Genomic DNA, 21414 nt, shown 5'->3' on the forward strand with positions numbered 1-21414 from the left:
TTCTGTGTATTTTTCGCTGTGTGCAATATTCTTTGTATGAGTATGTTTCAGGGTATGTTCCTGCGCCGCGTCCGATGGCCTATCGTCTGCCAGCGACTTCTTAAAAGCTCTGAGTTTTATTCAACGATGTTTCTTATGAATAAAAGGGGGGAATTGTAGGAAATATTTAATTCTTAGTGTGTTTCATGATATTCTGTGTTCGTGAGAACAGAGTGTCTTTTCTTTACCACGACACAAGCTGCACTTTCAATAAACAGATTCTATAGTAGTTTATGTTAAAGGTCGTAAAACTGTTGAACGCTCGTAAATGCAGAGCTACTCCTAAATTTATGTTCTTCCTTACCTTATCTTTTAAAAGCATTCCAGACTGGATGTAAACATTCCCACATCCACCTTTTCTTTGGTTCTTTGTGTGTGTGCGTATATATACTCCTGTCTCCCACAATAAACTTTGAACGTCTCACTGAACACTGACTTGTGTGCTTCATTGAGGGGTTCCCTGAGCTCAGGCGGGACAGCAGAATACAGGCGGAGCACTGAGTAGACCAAAGGGGGTCTACCAAAATTCAAGAAATCCTTACAGTAGTCTGTAGTGTCATTTCTGAAATCCGTTTTCCAGATGGGTCCAGAGCGAAAGAGTTGGTTGCTAAGTAACTGTAGGACAGGAAGTTACCCGTTTCCACACTTGACCTTATGGAGGTAGGGCCTATAGCTCCACATTACCACATGATGATGTTTAATACTCTATTACAGGTCATACTCACACCTCTACAGTCATTAACCAGCCTAACCTGTGTGCTGATCGCTTGTGTGCTGTCTGTGTGTTCAGTTTCAGATTGAAATAACTACAGAACATTTGATTAGTTCTGACTCTGAAGAATCCTCCAGGCTGTTGATGCACTAAACATTACTGATTTGATTTACTACATTTGGTTCCGGCTTTTCTGCTGCTCTCGTGTTCCGAGGCTAACCAGCTTTTAAACGTCTCACCGCTTGTTTTTGCCTCTATAGTGAATGTGTGTTGGCTGTGTGACGTACGCAGCATGTCTAAGACCTTCCTACACTCGAGGTTGTGCTGTTGTACTGAATATCAGCACGGGTGTGACGCGGCCGTAGGGGGTTCAGAGGGTGGTGCGATCAGCTGAGCGCATCATCCGCACCGAGCTCCCTGACCTGCACTTGATCTACAGCAAGCGGTGCTGGACCAAGGCCAGGAAGATCGTGAAGGACCTCAGCCATCCCAACAATGGACTGTTCACTCTGTTGTGGTCTGGGAAGTGATTCCGCTCCCTGAAGGCCAACACAGAGAGACTGAGGAGGAGATTCTTCCCGCAGGCGATAAGGTCTCTCAACCACAACCACACCACCACACAGGAGTAATAACATCCTTTTTTGTACACTGAGCTTTATGGACGTTGCTCACACCAACATTTATGGTCCATTTATGCAGATTATACAGTACATTTAAACATTCATGTACATTTGCACTCACGCTGGACATTTCTATTTATTTCATTTTGCACACTTTTGCATATTCCACATTTTTCCTTATTTTTCATATTTTAAAAATATTTTTTATATCCTATATTTTACATTTTTTTGTTCTATTTAAAACCTATTTATTTAGCCAAGCATTTTTATAAATAGATTAGCCTTAGGTAAAGGAGCAGATCTGGGGGACTCATGGACGTAGAGTATTATGGTGAACTGGTATGTTTGGATGCTGTCTTCCCCACTCTCATTGATCACTCAGGTTTGCTGACGGTGAGGTGATTGGTTGCTTTACATCTCAGTTCCCCCTCATGTTTCTGTTTCCTTCTGGCTCTCCCTTTTAGTTATGATGTCATAGTTAGTCCTGCCGGAGTCTCTGCTTGCACTCTACAGTTAATATACATTGACATTATACATTGTGTGACTGTGACCATACCTAACTGCCATCTCTACTCTTCTTCCCTCTCTCCCCCTCTTTCTCTTTCCTCTCTCCTCCTGTCTCCCCCTTTCACTCTTTCTCTCTCTCTCTGTCGAGCTACACATGTCGTTCCTGAGCTGCCAGTGATCCAGACTCCCTCTGCCCTCCGGACCTGTCTGACCCATCCTGGTGCCCCGCTTCATGCTGAAGATCTCGTCACATGGATGCCCCGTGTGTCTCTCTGGGATGCGTCCGGTGTCTGGGAATGATTCTCTCTACCTAGAAAATGGTTCTGGCCTTGACTGGTGTTGGCAGCTGTTTCTTTGAGGACTTGACCGTTCGATAGTTCAGGACTGGAACTTCATACAAGTCTACCTGGGTCTTCAATAACTACCTGGACTCCATATTAACATCAATTAACATCAGCTATTATAGCTGAACTGCCTCCCACCCTACACACTGTATAAATGCAGATCATTTACTGCTTTCTGTTTCACCCAGATGAGGATGGGTTCCCTGTTGAGTCTGGTTCCTCTCAAGGTTTCTTCCTATTACCATCTCAGGGAGTTTTTCCTTGCCACTGTCGCCCTCGGCTTGTTCACCAGGGACAAACTGACCATTTTGATTCATACAAATTCACATTTCATACAAACTTAAATTATTCTTTTGACTGTGTAAAGCTGCTTTGCGGCAATGAAAATTGCTAAAAGCGCTATACAAATAAAATTGAATTGAATTTTTTTTTTTTTTTCTATATTTTATTCTTATTCTTATTCCTTTGCCATAATTATTTCTTATTAATAATTTAGATTTTGAGGTCACTGCCGGTCGTATAATCATTTCACTCCATATCGTACTGGGTATGACTGTGTATGTGACAAATAACATTAGAATTTGAATTTAAAATTTAAAAACCTGTGCCAAGCTTGACTGTGCGGACCGGATGGCCCACTGTGGCGACCCCTTGGCGGGAGCAGCCGAAAGACCACCAACCACATTACTTACATACGTTTGTAAATGTGTAAGTCCTGATGCCATAGAACACATGATAGTGTGTGTATATAATTATGGTCAGTGTGTTTAACATTAACATCTAGGTAGCATTTGACCTCTTTCTTTTTTGTTTAAAGTTTAACCATGTTATAGGATTTTACTACAATATTAATATTTTACTGATATTATCATATTATATTATGAAATAAGTTTAATAACATTCTGGCTGATATTTACATTTAAATCTATTACATAATTATGTTTGAGGTTTAAGACTGTGACACTAGTGAGTTTCCCAATGAATGAGCCATGATTCCCTTCATCTTTATAATTTAGTAAAATGAGAAATACATACAATAAGAATAAATAAAGAACCCTCCTTTACCAGAGTAAACATTTTCCACAGTTACAGAAAGGATGCAGTGTAAAATCCCCATAGTGCATGTAAATGATCTCCTCCACCTGCCCCGCCCCTCTGCCCCACCCCTATGCCCCGCCCCTGATCCGCCCCTCTGCCCCGCCCTTCTGCCCCGACCCCTGACCCGCCCCTCTGACCCGCCCCTCTGCCCTGAAACTCTGCCCCGCCCCTCTGCCCTGACACTCTGCCCCGCCCCTCTGCCCTGACACTCTGCCCTCTGACCCGCCCCTCTGCCCTGACACTCTGCCCTCTGACCCGCCCCTCTGCCCCGTCCCTCTACCCTGACCCTGAGATACAAACAACCATCATTTATATGAACTATATATACTCCTTTTATATATAAAACCTCCCAGTAACTGAAACTGAAACTGAGTCCTTCTGTTCTCCTGTGTGTAGTGTCAACACGTTACTGAATTCAGTTTCAACTGCTTTCGTGTTGCTTTCAGCTGCTTGCAAAATGATTTTTTTCAAAAAAATTATTTTAGCCCCAAACCTTCATTTAAACCTAAACATTCACTAGAAAGATACCCTGAGCATTTATCTTCAGTAGTGCTGGGTGTGTGTGTGTGTGTGTGTTTAAGACAGAATACAGGAAGAGCTTTCGGAATCCTGAGCAGGAACCATTTCCAGGAACGCGTCCCAGTCGGGTGGCGCTGTTGGCAAATCTGACTGGAAGTGCTTCCAAAACCTGAAGGGAAAGAAGAAGATTAAAGCAGTTTGGTCAGAAGGTGTGTGTGAGCTCTGCTGAAGATCACACTGCATCACTCTGTTATGGGTTCGCTGATCATTAACTATGCAAAAGTTTGTCACCATTTAATAACAAAGTGAACTTTAATGCACACTTAGTGTAATGCATAAAGTTTAGGCACCCTCCTACTAGGCCACACCCTCTTCATCAGACACCCCCGCTTCTCAACACTCGTCTGGAGACAGACACTCAAGTGTCACTCTGTTCAGGATTTAGGGATTTTCACCCTCTCTTCCTTCACAATGCTTCTAGTTATCGTATGTGTGTTGGCTGTGTGACGTACGCAGTATGTGTAAGACCTTCCTACACTCGAGGTTGTGCTGTTGTACTGAATATCAGCACGGGTGTGATGCGGCCGTAGGGGGTTCCGAGGCGATTCAGAAGGACTTAGAAGTGATGAGTGCAGAGACGGCGTGTTGTTTAAGACGCCATAACGTTATCAGATGTGTGTTCTTACTGAAAGTGCTTCTGTGACTGGGTGTGAATGTGGGTTTAGTCAGACAGCTGCTCTCTCCCCAGTACTGCGGACCGTACAGACCTACTCTCACCCACGCTGAGACACACAGTTAGTGTCATTAACCACTGGACAACACCTGGGACACGCCCACTCATACACAGAGTCACACCTCACAGTGCTGTTACTGTCTGTTATCAGCACTCGGGGATCATCACTGGTGTATACATGTTTAATACTGTTCATGTTACATCACTGCTCGATGTGACGTTTCTCAGAGGAATTGATTGTTGATTTTGAGATCTATTTAATCGAGTCAGGTCCTTGTCTGATCGGGTCAGCGGATATTTAATGTACCCTGTCCTTCTGTGTTCTCATTAGTCCACTAGTCACCCCACCAGGACGAAGATCTCTCAGTCTGTGTGTGTGTGTCTGTGTGTGTGTGTGTGTGTGTGTATGTTACTTATGATGGTAGACGTCTGGGTCTCGGCAGATGCGGTTGTTGAAGCCGATGTACAGATCATCCCACAGCAAGCCGTTCACCACCAGGTACCTCATCACATTCACTCGGTTCTTAATCTACACACACACACACACACACACACACACACACACACACACACACACACAGAGTTACATGAAGTATTGCTATGTTGTATGTAGTTGTTGTTGTTTTCTCCCCAGTCCTGTACCTCTAAGTAGGCGTGCTCTCGGTCTGGTCTCATTGAAGGGAAAGTAAGATCCAGAAAGTCCACCAGGTAATCGTACCCGTCCTTCAGCGGCTGGAAATCATCGTCTGTCTCCATCACCTGACAGCAGGATTAATGTGGTCTAAGTACACGTCTTTAAGTCTTAAGGATTACGATCATGTGATTGAGACTGACACGGGGCCGGTCAGGTGCTACTGTATACAACTTTATCAGATGAAATAGAAACAGGGAACACTGACTCTAATCGTAGTGGAGAAGATAAGATGTTTACCAGAAGAATGGTTCACTTTGTGCGATCGCTGTTTAGAATCTATTGGTGTTGATATGAATAAAATCTTTTCAGATCTTACGCGTTGTATAATTATTTTTCCGCTAGTATACTGGAGTATTAATCATGGCCTGGGTTTTCCTACTAAATACCTTCCATTTGATGTGATGTGAGTATTATCAGGGTGATGTTAAACCACACCCACTGGTGACATCATTACTGCCCGACTGGAGAAGAGCTACTCAGTCTTTCAGTAGGAATCTGCTTGGCAGTTCAGAAGACCAATACAGATGAGTTCTTCTGCTCCTAACCTTTGGCCAGGTACTAAAAGATGATCGTCGTCTCATTTCACAACTGTTTACATCATCATGTCAATCACGGGAATGTCATCTGCTTCAATTCTTCATTCATGCCAACCAGAATATGTATCTTAAATACGTGGATATATTTCACTTTCTCTACTCTTTCCAAACTAAATATTGTTCTTAACCATAATAACTCTTTATTTCTGCTCTTGCTATGAGTGTGTAAAATTACATTCCTCAATATTGATATCCAAATCCTAACTAAACCCTCTGCTTGTGAACTCGGTGCGGTGTTGGTTTCGTTACGTACCCGTACGACCAGGTTGTAGTCCCTGAACGCGGCCCACTTGTAGTAAAATTCTATCCAGTGGTTGTGTTTGAAGATTTGGGACGAGACCGCAGTGTTCAGTTCATCCAGATAAACCTTGAAGTCCCAGTTGTCCTTGTAGATCTTCGTCCCATCGGGCGGCTCGGTGACTGCGTCCCTGTCCACATGACAAACAAATCCTATTCATTTATTATAATACTTATTTACTTAGAGAAATGTGTGTCATATGTGTGCAAAATGACAATAAAGAGTTAAACCAATGTAAGTACTTAATCGGTGCAAACTAATCAAATTCTTCCTGTAATTGCAGTTTATGCATACTGTATATAAACATTGGTTTATTATAAAATATAGAGATACAGTAATATAGTGTTTATATGTAGCATTTAAAATATTACTTATATTATAAAAAGTGATTTTACAATAAGACATAAAAGTCAGATCTATGTTGTCCCTATAAACTGCTGCAGAAGATGTATTTTACACACACACACTCACACACACACACACACACACACAGACACACACACCCTTGTTTGAGGGCGAGGCACAGATCCAGCACGGCGCCTGGTGCAGGTGTCCAGGTGAAAACCTCAGGACAGATGTTTTTGACCAGTTTGTTCAGTTCCACAGGGTCGTTCTTTGTGTTCGTCTCCTTTATGTACCTACAACATCAACAGTCCACATCAACATCCCTGTTAGTGTCCTCTAAAGTCCTGGGTCCTGCTAGTTTTCTTCCAGAGACTGTTTGTTATGAGAACACTGTTTGGTTGCAGTACCCTTTGAGTTATTGTACCTGGGGTAGAAAATGCTAAAAAAAAGAGAGAGTTTAACTGAGCATTGTACAAGTACTCTATATGTCTTCTCACAGCATGAACCAGTGACGAGCATGCGTCCCAGGAACAGAGGAGATATACTCGGCTGATCTTAACAAGTCAAAAGTGCATGGGACAGGAAACGATGTGATATGTTTCTTTACTCATCAACACATCACTGTTCACTTTACACAGCACTGTGCATAAGTATGTACTCCCTGATAGAGCGCCGTGCGTCAGTTCAGCCTGCGCTTTTAGTTCAAGTTAATCGTGCAAAGCACCAGTGAGGACATTCCCTGGTATAAATCCTCGGTAAGGGGATAGACCCCAAGAGGATCAGAAGCTTTTCTTTCTTTCTAGCGCTTTGTTTGGAGCGCTTCTTATTTTGTATTTTCTGTTTTCTTTTTTTAGTTTACTAATTAATAACCCCACACTCTCTCCAAACAGTACGGTCGTCCCGTGTGTGTCATAAGCACTCTCACTCTATTATGTTGACCCCCTCTCACACAAACTAGAGATAAAGTCTGTGTGAATGCTAACCCTGTGTGTAAGGTACCGCAACCTTCAGCACTAAGATCATTAGACTTCTTGTGTTTAAGAATCTCTAACAGGTACAGTGTTTAACAGAAATAACCCACAAACTACAATCTCATCAGTAATGTTGAAGCCACAGAGCAGGACAGTGGCAGGATGTAATCAGGTGTTTAAGGCAAGGCTAGAACTAATGCAATAGAAAGAAGCAGAAAGGCACTACAGTTACATTCATAAAAGGTTATTAAAGGTGATGCCATCTTGCAGAAGACACTTTACTTGATTTACATACTTTATTATTATTATTATTATTATTATTATTATTGTTATGATGATGATGACCTGTCAGATGGATGTGCCTCGGTGAAGTAGCCAGCGATGGGACTGTACACTTTCGGCCTCAGGGTCTTCACCAGCTCAGCTTTATAGTTCAACAGCTTCCTCCTCTCAGTTTTAATAAAACTTGCCTTCCAGCTCTCTGTGACACACACACACACACACACACACACACACACACACACACACACACACACACACTTGTGTAAATCCCAGGCACTAACACTACATGCAGTGAAGTCCCTATAAACCTCTCCTGTGTAGATGTTTTTTATTTCTTTTTTAAACATTGCATTATTCCACATTGAGCCTTGTGGACACATCCATTATTCTCACTCTATAGTTGGGATCAGGTATTCATTTATTGATTTTTATTCTATTTAATCACTAGAAACTGAATTAAGGAAAGATCTAAAATGTGTCTGGGACAGGAACCTTGACGAGATGTTCCTCTAAGCTGACAGACACTCTGAGGTTCCTGTAGCGTGGTGCTCAGTCTGAGGGCATCACTGCAGAGTTCCTCATGAGATTATAAACACATCCTCACTGTGCTGTTGTGTGTTATATGACCATGTTGGTGTTTAGATGTTTCACTAACACACATCACCGGGGCTTGCCAAGTCCCAAAGGACCTGTTGTGCCAGTGCTGTGTGTTAAAGCTGCTGCAGATGGAGAATTCCCCATATGTGTCGACCTGCATTGCTCTACCTCCCACTGTGCCAGGGTGAATCCACCGATCACCTGGGTTTGTCTTGCTCAAAACTGGTGCTTAATTGCCCACTGTTAAAAATCTGTCCTAAAAGTCTGGGATTGTTTTCATAGAAATGATTGTAAAATGCTAGCCCTAGCTTTCTGCTAGTGGTTTCTCACTGGAGGACCTCACCTACTGGAGGAACCACACCAGTTCCTTCAATCTTTTCTAAAAGGTTGATTTTCTTGCTAGACTGCTACTACCTTTGTCTCAACACCACATTTTAGTGGGGGTGTTTTCCTAACTAAAGCCCATCTATTTATATCAGAACATACCAGGTGCTGCTGGGCCTGGGTGAAGATTACTAGCCCCAACATTAGCAGACAGAGAGACACAGCCAGAGCAAATCAGATAGAAAGACAGAGAAACACAGTCGGACAGAGACACAGACTAAGTGATAGATAGATAGATAGTCTATCTATCTATCTATCTATCTATCTATCTATCTATCTATCTATCTATCTGTCTGTCTGTCTGTCTGTCTGTCTGTTAGATAGATAGATAGATAGATAGATAGATAGATAGATAGATAGATAGATAGATCTGTCTGTTTGTCTGTCTGTCTGTCCGGCTATCTTAACACTAACCCAGGCATAAAGTCAGACTAATAGAAAGTTAGAGACAGACAGGCATTGTCTGTTTGATAAAGAGACAGACAGGCAAAATAAAGCCAGACTAAGATAGAGAAAGGGAGAGAGACAGACAGGCCAGACAGATAGACAGGTAGCTGACCAGTGTATTTCCCCCCTGTGAAGGTCATGGGAAATCCTGAAGCTCCTCCAGCGAAGTCACCCATCATCACATCCACTCCATGTGGGAGGCGGCCATTATTGGGGCGTGTACAGTCCACTGTGTTCAGAATCATGTGACCTAAGGGAGCAGGACAAGCCTGAATGTTTGTAAATACTATATTAATAATATAGGTTTAAAGCACCTCAGGGTGTGACTGCTAATGTACATGATCTCTGATTTATTAAAACATTACCCTTATATTCCACAATAATACAGGTGTCCATCTCCGGGTGGATGCCGTCCATCAGAATCATAAACCGCAAATGTTCATCTACCTGAATGCCCAGAAAAAAACCTTTTAAACAGCTACGCAACTCAACATCGACCTGCACTGACAGACAGAGCTTAAACCAACACTCACATTCTGCCAGACGCCAAATGGAACAACATTGATGTTTGTCAGTTTCACGCCACTTTTCCCAAGATACCTGTGATGGAAAGTGATAAGAGTACATACACTGCACATGTTTAAATGTTTTACTGAGTCCCAAGCTAAAGGAAATCAGAAAGGAGTCACAACTTGCCAGAAAACAGGACGCTCTGTATTTCCGACGTATATCGATAAATCTGGTCTCCTCTCAGAGAGTAGCTTCAGTGTGGGATAGCTGAAAAAATAATCACACCATCAACACACAGTATTTACACTGTAATACAATATACATCTTATAAAGGAATCAGCATTTTGGTCAGATAATCCAGTTTAAGGAAATGGTTTAAGAACATCTTGCTGATGTACAGATACAAGGACTTATCTAAATATTTGTCTCGGTAATATTTAATTAGATTCAAGGCTGATATATGGTTCAACATTTAGTCATGCCATGTTTACACCAAAGGCATGGCAAGTGGTCTATGGTGGTGTGAGCATTTATTCTTGTGCAATGGTGCGTCTGTATCTCATTGCAGTTACTGTACACCTTCAAGCCACAAGTTGGCAGTGGGGTCTCTTTGCCATTTTGCTGAGGTTTATGACAATGTCTCAAACATGATTTGCTACCCTCTTAGTGCGGTGAAGTTGAGTTGTTGGCTTCGTGCATTGGGCAAACAAGTTGGGCAAATGTGCTTACTTTCCAAATAATTTTTAAACTTTTTCTAAAATTGGTCCATGTTTTTATTGATTAAAAATGGAAAGATAGAAGAAGAAACAGGATATGTGATGCTACCAGGTGGACCAATCACAAGTGTTGTGTTCTGCATCAACATGACATGCGGTTTCATTTCTGGGGAGACGTGAGGTGTAACGTATGCTAAGGTAGACTATGCTGTCATATATGACATTGGGTACGATGGGTATTGGGTACGATGTACAGTGTAGAGCATGGTGTTGGGTGTAGTGTTGAGTATGGCTAAGAGTATAATGTAGGGTAGAGAGCAAAGTATTGTGTAGAGTAGAGTGAAGGGTATGGTATAAGGTATGGTGTAGCATACAGTATGGGGTGGAGTGTAGGGTACTGCGTAAAATATAGTGTGGTGTGGGGTAAAGTGTAGGGTGTGGTGGGAATATGGTGTAGTGTATGGTATAGGGGAAGGTGTAGAGTATGGTGTAGGGCACAGTATAGAGTATAGTGCACATTTTTTTGCAGCGTATAGTCTAGGGTATGGTGTAGGGTATAATGTAGGGTATGACGTAGAGTTTAGTTTAGGATACATTGTAAGGTAAGGTGTAGGCTATGGTGTAGGGTACAGTGTAGAGTAGAATGTAGAGTATGGTGTTGGTATGGTGTACAGCACACTGTAGAATACGATGTAAGGAGTGGTGTAGAGTATGGCATAGGGTACAGTGTGGCATGAGGTGTAGAGTATAGGTTACTGTAGGATGTAGGGAATGGTGTAGGGTATAACATTGGGTATGGCATAGGGTAGATGTCTACGAGAGCTAATGACCTAATGATGGGTTGGGTTACCTGAGGTGGTCTGAGTGCATGTGGCTGATGTAGACCAGATCTGTTGTGTAGAGTCTGTCTAGTGCATCAGGTGGAGGTTCGTGTAAAAGCCACCAACCACGAGCGAACGCTGGACCCACCAACCAGGGATCAAACATCATCCGCTTCGACCCCGCCTTCACTTCTACACATGCGTGTGTGATGTATGTCAGCTAAGGGGACACACACACCAAGCAAATACAGTATGTTATCAGTGGATTCAGTTTCTCAGTAAACAAGAGCTAGCTAGTAGGTGAAGCTTAACTTATCTGTTCAGGGGTCTGTTCTTCGTACGTCGCTAACTCAGTTAGATGGATTTGATTGTTGTGAATTTGTCCTGATTTTGGATTGTTTAGTTCTTAGATGCACATCTTGCATTTGCTGTCATAGCAACATGTCCGTAAGCTTGAACCTGCTCGGAAGCAGGTTTATTTCATGTAAACAGGATTTAGCCTGCGCTCCTGGTGGGTAATGATTGGTTAAAATGGCGAGGTCACATCTGATTTGTTAAAGAGCACAACTGACGCGGACTGACTCATGTGGGAAAAGAAAAGTATCTTGCTTATATACACTCACCTAAAGGATTATTAAGAAAACCATACCAATACTGTGTTTGACCCCCTTTTCGCCTTCAGAACTGCCTTAATTCTACGTGGCATTGATTCAACAAGAGCTGAAAGCATTCTTTAGAAATGTTGGCCCATATTGATAGCATAGCATCTTGCAGTTGATGAAGATTTGTGGGATGCACATCCAGGGCATGAAGCTCCCGTTCCACCACATCACAAAGATGCTCTATTGGGTTGAGATCTGGTGACTGTGGGGGCCATTTTAGTACAGTGAACTCATTGTCATGTTTAAGAAACCAATTTGAAATGATTCGAGCTTTGTGACATGGTGCATTATCCTGCTGGAAGTAGCCATCAGAGGATGGGTACATGGTGGTCATAAAGGGATGGACATGGTCAGAAACAATGCTTAGGTAGCCCGTGGCATTTAAACCATGCCCAATTGGCACTAAGGGGCCTAAAGTGTGCCAAGAAAACATCCCCACACCATTACACCACCACCAGCAGCCTGCACAGTGGTAACAAGGCATGATGGATCCATGTTCTCATTCTGTTTACGCCACATTCTGACTCTACCATTTGAACGACTCAACAGAAATCGAGACTCATCAGACCAGGCAACTTTTTTCCAGTCTTCAACTGTCCAATTTTGGTGAGCTCGTGCAAGTTGTAGCCTCTTTTTCCTATTTGTAGTGGAGATGAGTGGTACCCGGTGGGGTCTTCTGCTGTTGTAGCCCATCCCCCTCAAGGTTGTGCGTGTTGTGGCTTCACAAATGCTTTGCTGCATACCTCGGTTGTAAGGAGTTTTTATTTCAGTCAAAGTTGCTCTTCTATCAGCTTGAATCAGTCGGCCCATTCTCCTCTGACCTCTAACATCAACAAGGCATTTTTGCCCACAGGACTGCCGCATACTGGATGTTTTTCCCCGTTTTTTTAGGTGAGTGTATGCACATAATCGCTATCAAATATTATATTAGAACATATTGACACATCTAAGATGAGATCATCGTGCTAATTACGATCTGGCTAAGTCGGTTCTTCGAGCTCACCTGTTGTTGATGATTAGTATGGCTGGATTAAGTTGTCTAGGATTATTGCGCGTTCGTGTGTTGATTTAAAAGGCGATATGCATCGACAGTCGACAATTGTATTTTATTTGTCAATTGTATTTTAGTTGACAATAAAATACAATAAGCAATTTTAAAATAAATATGTTGTATATAAAAAATAGATTTTTTTTATATTTTTGCAAATAAAAATATACTTTTATATTGTTTATTTTATAATAAAATTTGTATATAAATACTATACAGTGAAACCTCGGATTACGAGTAACTCGGTTTACGAGTGTTCCGTAAGACGAGCAAAGATTTTTAATAAATTTTGACTTGGAAAACGAGCATTGTCTTGGTTTACGAGCACAGAGTAGCATGTATCATGCATGCGCTTCTTGATTTGATGCCGAGTGTCACGTGATCATAACTGAGCCAACGGTTTTTCTCTCTCTTGCGCTGCGGAATCGTCTCCCCTGCTGAATCTCATTGCTGCAAACATCCGCGTGTGTGTTTTTCTTTCTCTTGCACTGCAGTGTGTGTTAATTGTGCGCACGCGTAATTTGACACCGTGCCAGTTCACTCTCTCTCTCTCTCGCCTTTAATGTGTTTGTGTGTGTGTGTGTGTGTTTGTAAAACAGAGGGGGTGCTTCGCTCACACACAACCGGCACTGTGTCAGCAGTGCAGGAGAGAGAAAAACACACACGGCGCCTGTGCGCATAAATGGACACTTATCTGTTAAGATTTTTTTCCTTGTTTTCAGGAAATGTGCAGGTTAATTTGTTTTATTTTTACTTTATGTTTTGTGTTAATTATTTTAATGTATTTATTTTTTTGGGCTGTGGAACGAATTATTTTAATTTCTATTATTCTTATTGGAAAATTGGCTTTGATTTACGAGTGTTTTGGAATACGAGCCTGCTTCTGGAATGAATTATGCTCGTAATCCGAGGTTCCACAAAATAAAAATTATACAAGAATTTGTATTAATGGTCTTGACGGCTGTCTCGTGCCGAGGGTTTATTATAATAATAATATCATACAGTAGTTGATGATAATAAACCTATACATTTATGTTCTAATATAATATTTGATAGCGATTATATATAAATATATATGTGCAAGATACTTTTCTTTTCCCACGTGAGTCAGTGAGGACAAACCCACAACAATCAAATCCAGCTAACTGAGTTAGCGACGTACGAAGAACCGACGCCTGATCTATTTCTGTGTGTGTGTGAGTGTTTGTGTGTGTGTGTGTGTGTGTGTGTGTGTATTACCGTAACCTCTCCAGGCTGTAGTTCCTCAACAATTCTGGGATCAGCTGTCCAAGGGTCAGGAGGGTCCAACTCCACAAATTCCAACCGCCCGTCTTCACACTGTGTCACCTCTACACACACACACACACACACACACACACACACACACACACACACACATGGGTTCAGCTCTATAATGGAAAGCAGCATGTGAGAGAAAAGTGTAGTGATAATCAAGTGTAGTGATTAACTGAACATAAATATACCTTTCCTGGGTTACGATGTGTTTATAAATACTCCTGAATGCAGGCGTGTAGAGAATAAAGATAACACAGTGTAAAAAAATACAAAAAACTGATTATTTTATATAACTATTTTTCTTTAAATGCTATTTCATGCGATGTCCCTGATGGTTAAGGGAAGCAAAGTGATCCTACGTGACTAAAGACTCCAGTAAACAAGGCACCCTGACACTTCCAAATTTAATCCCAAACCAATGAGACTGAGAATAATGTCACAATATCATTTTTTTTGATACAGTAATTTCATGTGTTTTATTACTTTATGATACTTTTCATACAGTAGCTCCTGTCAGAGAGACACAAGCCTTCTGTAGATGAACAACGGGGTTACAGTAATAAACACACTGCAGCAGGGGGAGTGATTTATTCACAAAATACAGAATCTAGAAAACCTTTTCTTATTTGTTATTAATTTCAATGTGAGTCTGCTGTGTATATTATTGACTATTAACAGCCATGCTATTAAAGTCTATAAATCCTGGATCTATACAGTATCCTAATGCTGCAGTGTGTTAGATATCCTGTGACCCTTCACCTCTGTAGCGTTGTGCACAGGTCGTGCAGTGACTCCATCACTATAAACACCCAGAGACCTGCATGTCTGAGAGATTACACCCTGGAGGTAGAGTTGGAGTTTGTATGTGTAGATGTGATTGAGAGTATGTGTACATTTCCCTCCAGGTCGCCTCACCACTGTTGCTCTGTTGCTATGGGCATAGTGGAAGTACTGATTATTTCAAATAGTTTATATAGTAGCATTTTAAAACTCTAGTACTGCAGTACTGTTCCAGTGATGATATATTCTGCAACGTTAAGTGAGAACATAAAACATCTCCTAGTCTTCCAGTGTTCAGGACTGAGGGATTGATGGTGTTGGGATTAAAGCAGGACTAAGGGATAGATCGAAAGGTTTCTACAGTTTCTGATAATGTAGTGAATGTTCCTCACCGAGCTCGTCCTGGGCGAAGCTGTCTGGAGGGTTGACGTACTTCATGGTGGCCACATTCAGCTTCCAAAAATGTTTAGAGCAGCGAACAGTCCTGAAACATACAGATTTATATAGTTTCATATTGTTGCCTAATATAATGATACCACAATAATTAAACAAGCATTTTCATATTAGATTAAAAATATTTTGGACTAAAAAATAGTAGCATAGTATGAGCGTAAGATTTAATTAGTGCCATAAAGCAGGATTATCTAAACACTGGTTTTCGTCTGGTCCTGTGCTCTAGTAGCTGGTGAGACTGTAGGTAAACTCTTTTATCAACAGAATAATAGAGCACTGCTAATAAACAAGATATTTTATTATCATGAAGAACTAAATTTAGATTTTTATTCAGTCTGGCTCTGAAGCAGCAACAAACAAAACGAGATCATGAGATAATTGGCTTAGAAACAAATACTTTGTGTAATATTCATATTATAACAAACCTGTTAATATACAGAGAAACCTCTGGAGTTCTTTACACTCGTTTTTGCTACTTTGGTTTATGTAAAGTCTCTTGTGAGTGTTATTCTGACATTTCCTATCCACCCTGGTGCTGTATTACGTCCTGCGACTGGGACGAGCCTGAAGCCTACCCTCTCTGTCGTCTTCCCTCTACTTATACATACGGGTTGTTTTTTTTAAATCACACAATGACTTGAAATGTCTATAAAAAGCATTTAATTTCAAATAACTAGATCAAAAGTAAAACACAATGGATTGAACATCTAATGTTATTATAATGTTTATATACTTATAAATCAAACACAGCTCCAACAATTAATTCTGTTAAAGAGGGTTATATGTGTATGGTGTGTATTGTGTGCACTGAGTGTATGGTGTGTATTGTGTGTATTGTGTGTATTGTGTGCATTGTGTGCATTGCACTCATATGTGGTCCGGCCAAAACCCATCATGTCCATCTGTACATGTGCTTCCTCATTAGAAACTTCCAGAATGGTTAGGCACCTGGTTTTGTCACGCAGCGAGATATCACATGTTCACACTCTCATAACTGAAGAGTTTTGTAGATTTTTGCTTTTTGTTGTTTCTTTTCGTAAGCGTTACCCTAGCTGACTCCTAACCCTCACATAAACATCGTTTGTTCATAGAATAAGTTATAATGATCTATTATACAGATAATTCTGCTAGTTTTCAGGAATTGATTTTTTTGTTGCACTACTGACGATATGTGTGCTCAATAGATTTAAATATATTCCACTTGCTAAGACGTCCTTTGTTGCAGTGTAGACCATATGTAATGGAACCCTGGCTTTAAGTAGGTCAGTTGTTTTACTTTCTGTTTTATCAACCAGACTAAAGATTTGATTTCAACACTGTAACAGTTTGACATGATCAAGATGCTGAACAAGGAAGGATGTAATGCTAACATTAGTGAGGAACCTATCTAGCTTAGCTACCGCTGCTAAATAAGCCCAGTGTTTACTGCACAGCTTAACATCAAAGCAGACCAAGTGAAGGAAATGACACAAAACCTTTTTTAAATATTGTTTTGAATCATGAGAAATAATTCCTGAGAAACATACTAAACATTACACAAACTTCAATTGACTCCAGTAGTTAAAGACGCTCGTGGCAGCAGCAGAGAAAACCACAGGATACATGTCAAGGGTTTCAGTTCATCATCAGACTGAGAAAAAGCTGAGCTCTGTGATTCTCATACTTGTGGTTAGTGACTGAGTGGTTTTAATGTCTCACACATACACACACACACACACACACACACACACACACACACACACACACACACACGCACTGCTTTTGAATGCTGAAATGGTTATTGTATGATCTCCTATTTGTGGAGGTCCTCAGGATGCTGTAGTCTGAAGAAGAAGAAGAAGAAGAAGAAGACTGTATTTATCACAGATACGTTACTGTCCTGCAAAGTAGAGTGAAAGTCCTTCTTTATCTTTTACTACAGATCTACCAAAGCTTTGTAGTTCTCAGAGCGAGTCTGGGCCGTGTGGATGTTTCAGCCTTTTGTGATGAAGCATTACTGATGTAGCCATTCAACAGTCACGTTGGCACTGTGTTTATATTGTTGTCTGGAGATCATTGTACTGTTCCTGAGTTAATATAAACACAGCATGGACAACCACTCAGATCGTTTCCCACATGAAGACGCCCCGGAAAAGTCCTTTACAAAATGAAGTATCTTAATTACACTTAACAAAAGAACGATTTGTGAACGTTATAGATTTGGGGCTGTTAATCTTAAAAACAGCCTGTAAGTGAGATTCAGTGAAATCTTCAGTTTTTGCCATTTCTTCTCACAGTTGAAGGTTTTTATTTGTACAATGACTTGTGGAGCTCGTGCATGTCGAGGTATGCAGTCAGGGCAGGTTGTAGGCCATGTGGGACTGGTACAGTTTCAGCATCAACGCTAGGGCTTAAGACTGTCCTGTTTCACAATGGTTATATACACATGTCATACCTGTACACGCTGTACACACACACACCTACACACACACACACACACATACACACACACACACACACACACACACACACACACACACACACACCTACACACACACACACACACATACACACACACACATGCACACACACACACACACACCTACACACACACACACACACATACACACACACACATGCACACACACACACCTACACACACATACACACACACACACACACACACACACACACACACACATATACACACACACATACACACACACACATACACATACACACACATGCACACACACACCTACACACACATACACACACACACACACACACACACACATACACACACACACACACACACACACACACACACACACACACACACACACACACCTACACACATACACACACACACACACACACCTACACACACACACACACACACACCTACACACATACACACACACACACACACACACACACACCTACACACACATACACACACACATACACACACACACACACACACCTACACACACACATACACACACACACACACACACACACACCTACACACATACACACACACACACACACACATACACATACACACACATACACACACACACACACACACACACACACACACACACACACACACACACACACACACACACACCTACACACACACCTACACACACCTACACACACACACTGCATTACATTATTACATGTTTAATGTATTTATTCTGTAATGTGGTCAGATCAATAGTGTAATATTTTGAGAGTTTTGATTCCTCTTTTATTCCCCTGTCTCATATTAACGATCGCTGCAGATGTTAACGGTTGTATCTGTTCCATGGTTGAACACAACCATAGTGGAGGCTGCGTGTACAGTAGATGCTCACATTTGAACTACACATCAAACTACAGGTTTTACCAGAACGACGGGGATATGGAGACAGGCTGGTGTGACTGTGGAGGCGCCTGCCAGCGTCCCAGCGTCCCCTGCCTTGGCTTCTGATTCGTCTGATTCGCGCCGCTGGCTAAGAGCTCCACACAGTCTAAGTTCACACCATAGACTTCTTCTAAGCACACTATATGGAAGTCCTGCAGTGTGTGTCGAGGGGGGGCGAGGCTGCAGACAGTGAACTCCGCACTTCAGTTTTTGGATATATCACAATATGGGAATGATGTCACCAAACTGTCTCACCAAAGAAAGACATCTGATCATTATTGGTCATATTATATGTCTGTGTGGCCCAATTTTACATTTTTGGCACTTTACAGTAATAGTAGTTTGTAAAGCGCATAAAATGTGTATAAAATGTCGAATATTATATTCTGTGCATCTGGCAAACACCTCACATGTAACTCTATCACTTTAATCTATAATCTGTCTAAGAACTAAACCACCTCCTGTTGCAGTAATCAGCCTGTGTGGCTTCACCCACATCATTAACGCTGGCCCTAAAATCAATTCTGTGGGATTTGACATCCTTTTCAGCAATCTGTTGTTGTTTTACACACCTGCCGTCCATGTCCTCCATGTCCTGGTTGAAGAGTCCTCCTTGGTGTTTGCACTGGTTCCTGCAGGCTCGGATCACATTCTTATTTTTGTAGATGATGAAACATTTTCCTTCTTTGTTTTTCCTAAAGTTGATTCCCTGTTTTAGGCCCTGAGCCTCCGTGGCGTCCAGCTCCAGCACCGTCTTGGCCACCTGAGACGTCTCAGACACCTGGGACTCCTTGGACATCTGAGAGAAAACCGAACATTGTGTAAACTGTCCCTGAGTAGATCTGATCAGCAGCAGTGAAGATACAACACGAGCGACTGAATAAAATCTCCTATTTAAACATTTCTCTGTTTAAGAACACGCTGCTTCATCATCCTGTTATTTACTTCAGTCTCTCTCCCCCCTGTTTCCCTATCTCTCTCTCACACACACACACACACACACACACACACACACACACACACACACACAAACACACACACACACACACACACACACACACACACACACACACACACACACACACACACACACAAACACACACACACACACAAACACACACACACACACACACACACACACACACACAAACACACACACACACACACACACAAACACACACACACACAAACACACACACACACAAACACACACACACACACACACAAACACACACACACACACACAAACACACACACACACAAACACACACACACACACACACAAACACACACACACACACACACAAACACACACACACACAAACACACACACACACACACCGCTGTAAATGTTACGAAGGTGGCATGTGTTCTACTTTCATCACTTCAAAGATCAGTCATTGCATGGATGTAGCGTGTGTGTGTGTGTGTGTGTGTGTGTGTGTGTGTGTGTTAACCCTAACCCTAACCCTAACCCACACACACACACACACACACACACACACACACACACACACACATAAACATACATATGCAGGACTTGCAGGATATTTTTGTTAAAAAAGATATTAATAATAAAGAAAAAATCCTAAAGACATTAAACTAGACTTCAAGCTAAAATGATTCTTCCAGGAATTTAAATAAACTATTTAATTTAAAAGACATTGGATTTATTAAATAATTAATAAATAGGATACAATATTAGTATCATTGTTTAAATTGGTTCAATAATCTGTCACAGAAACAATAACTGACTCTATAATAATATAGTTTTATGGAGATCATCATTAAAATGTCTGTAATTATTATAAAAATACACGTAAAGAAATTACCTTAACAAGGATGAGAAGTAGAACCGCACTCAAGACTGTGTGTGTGTGTGTGTGTGTGAGTGTGTGTGTGTGTGTGAGAGAGTATGTGTGTGTTGAGAGTATGTGTGTGTTGAGAGAGGGCCCATGGGCGGAGCTTTACTGTAAAAAACGCAGAACACTTCTTTACTTTTACTCCATGTCCTGAACCTCCCTCGCTCACTACAGCGCACCGCTTCACTGTTCTTTACATATTCAGGTTATTATATATAAATATTTATAGTTCTAATAGTAATAATTATTCATTATTATACAGTTATCTGTTAGGAAATACAGCAGCACTTAAACGTTTGTGACACGTGACATGAAAACATCATACATATATTATTACATATTTATTAAGAGAAATGAACTCATATCATGGCTGTGTGTGTGTGTGTGTGTGTGTGTGTGTGGCGAAAGTATCTACACCCTTGATAAAGTTTACCTTCAGGCATGTTAGAGGTTTAAATACTGTATAATTAATAAATATAATAAAATTAATAAATGTGATATTGAGTAAAAATATACAGTTTATAATAGATATGTTAGATATTAATATACATAATTAATGAATTCATCTAGTCCAAGTACGATACAGGATTAATTGAGGTAAGAGAACCTGGTGACAGAGTTGATGCCTTATCAGACAGGAACTGTTAGTCTTGAGATGGAGGAATGAGGACACACTGTACAGTACG

The 21414-nt window shown here is 41.2% G+C and overlaps 1 protein-coding gene across 1 annotated transcript; it reads right to left on the reverse strand.

Annotated features, from left to right (window-relative positions):
* Nucleotides 1-3600: 3600 nt before the first annotated feature.
* cmah (cytidine monophospho-N-acetylneuraminic acid hydroxylase) lies at nucleotides 3601-20802 on the reverse strand. The gene is made up of 15 exons (XM_053508574.1): nucleotides 20699-20802; nucleotides 19439-19665; nucleotides 15412-15503; nucleotides 14183-14292; nucleotides 11263-11453; nucleotides 9883-9963; nucleotides 9720-9786; nucleotides 9552-9633; nucleotides 9299-9436; nucleotides 7822-7957; nucleotides 6664-6798; nucleotides 6116-6290; nucleotides 5215-5331; nucleotides 4986-5101; nucleotides 3601-4008 (listed from the first exon to the last, which is right to left on the reverse strand). Exons 2-15 carry the CDS (start codon nucleotides 19663-19665, stop codon nucleotides 3897-3899), a joined length of 1779 nt encoding a protein of 592 aa, XP_053364549.1. The 5' UTR covers nucleotides 20699-20802; the 3' UTR covers nucleotides 3601-3896.
* Between the last annotated feature and the right edge of the window lie 612 nt (nucleotides 20803-21414).

Source organism: Clarias gariepinus, chromosome 12 (assembly GCF_024256425.1).
Source record: "Clarias gariepinus isolate MV-2021 ecotype Netherlands chromosome 12, CGAR_prim_01v2, whole genome shotgun sequence".
Classification (NCBI taxonomy): Eukaryota; Metazoa; Chordata; class Actinopteri; order Siluriformes; family Clariidae; genus Clarias; species Clarias gariepinus.

Bases quoted from the DNA above. Each gene is read 5' to 3' on its own strand.
- cmah (XM_053508574.1), bottom strand. From the start codon at position 19,665: ATGTCCAAGGAGTCCCAGGTGTCTGAGACGTCTCAGGTGGCCAAGACG. The intron at 9,437-9,551 runs GTAATGTTTTAA...CTGCTCCCTTAG, and splicing joins TATTATTGTGGAATATAAGG to GTCACATGATTCTGAACACA. The intron at 7,958-9,298 runs GTCAGCTACCTG...TGTGTGTCACAG, and splicing joins CACAGGGGGGAAATACACTG to AGAGCTGGAAGGCAAGTTTT.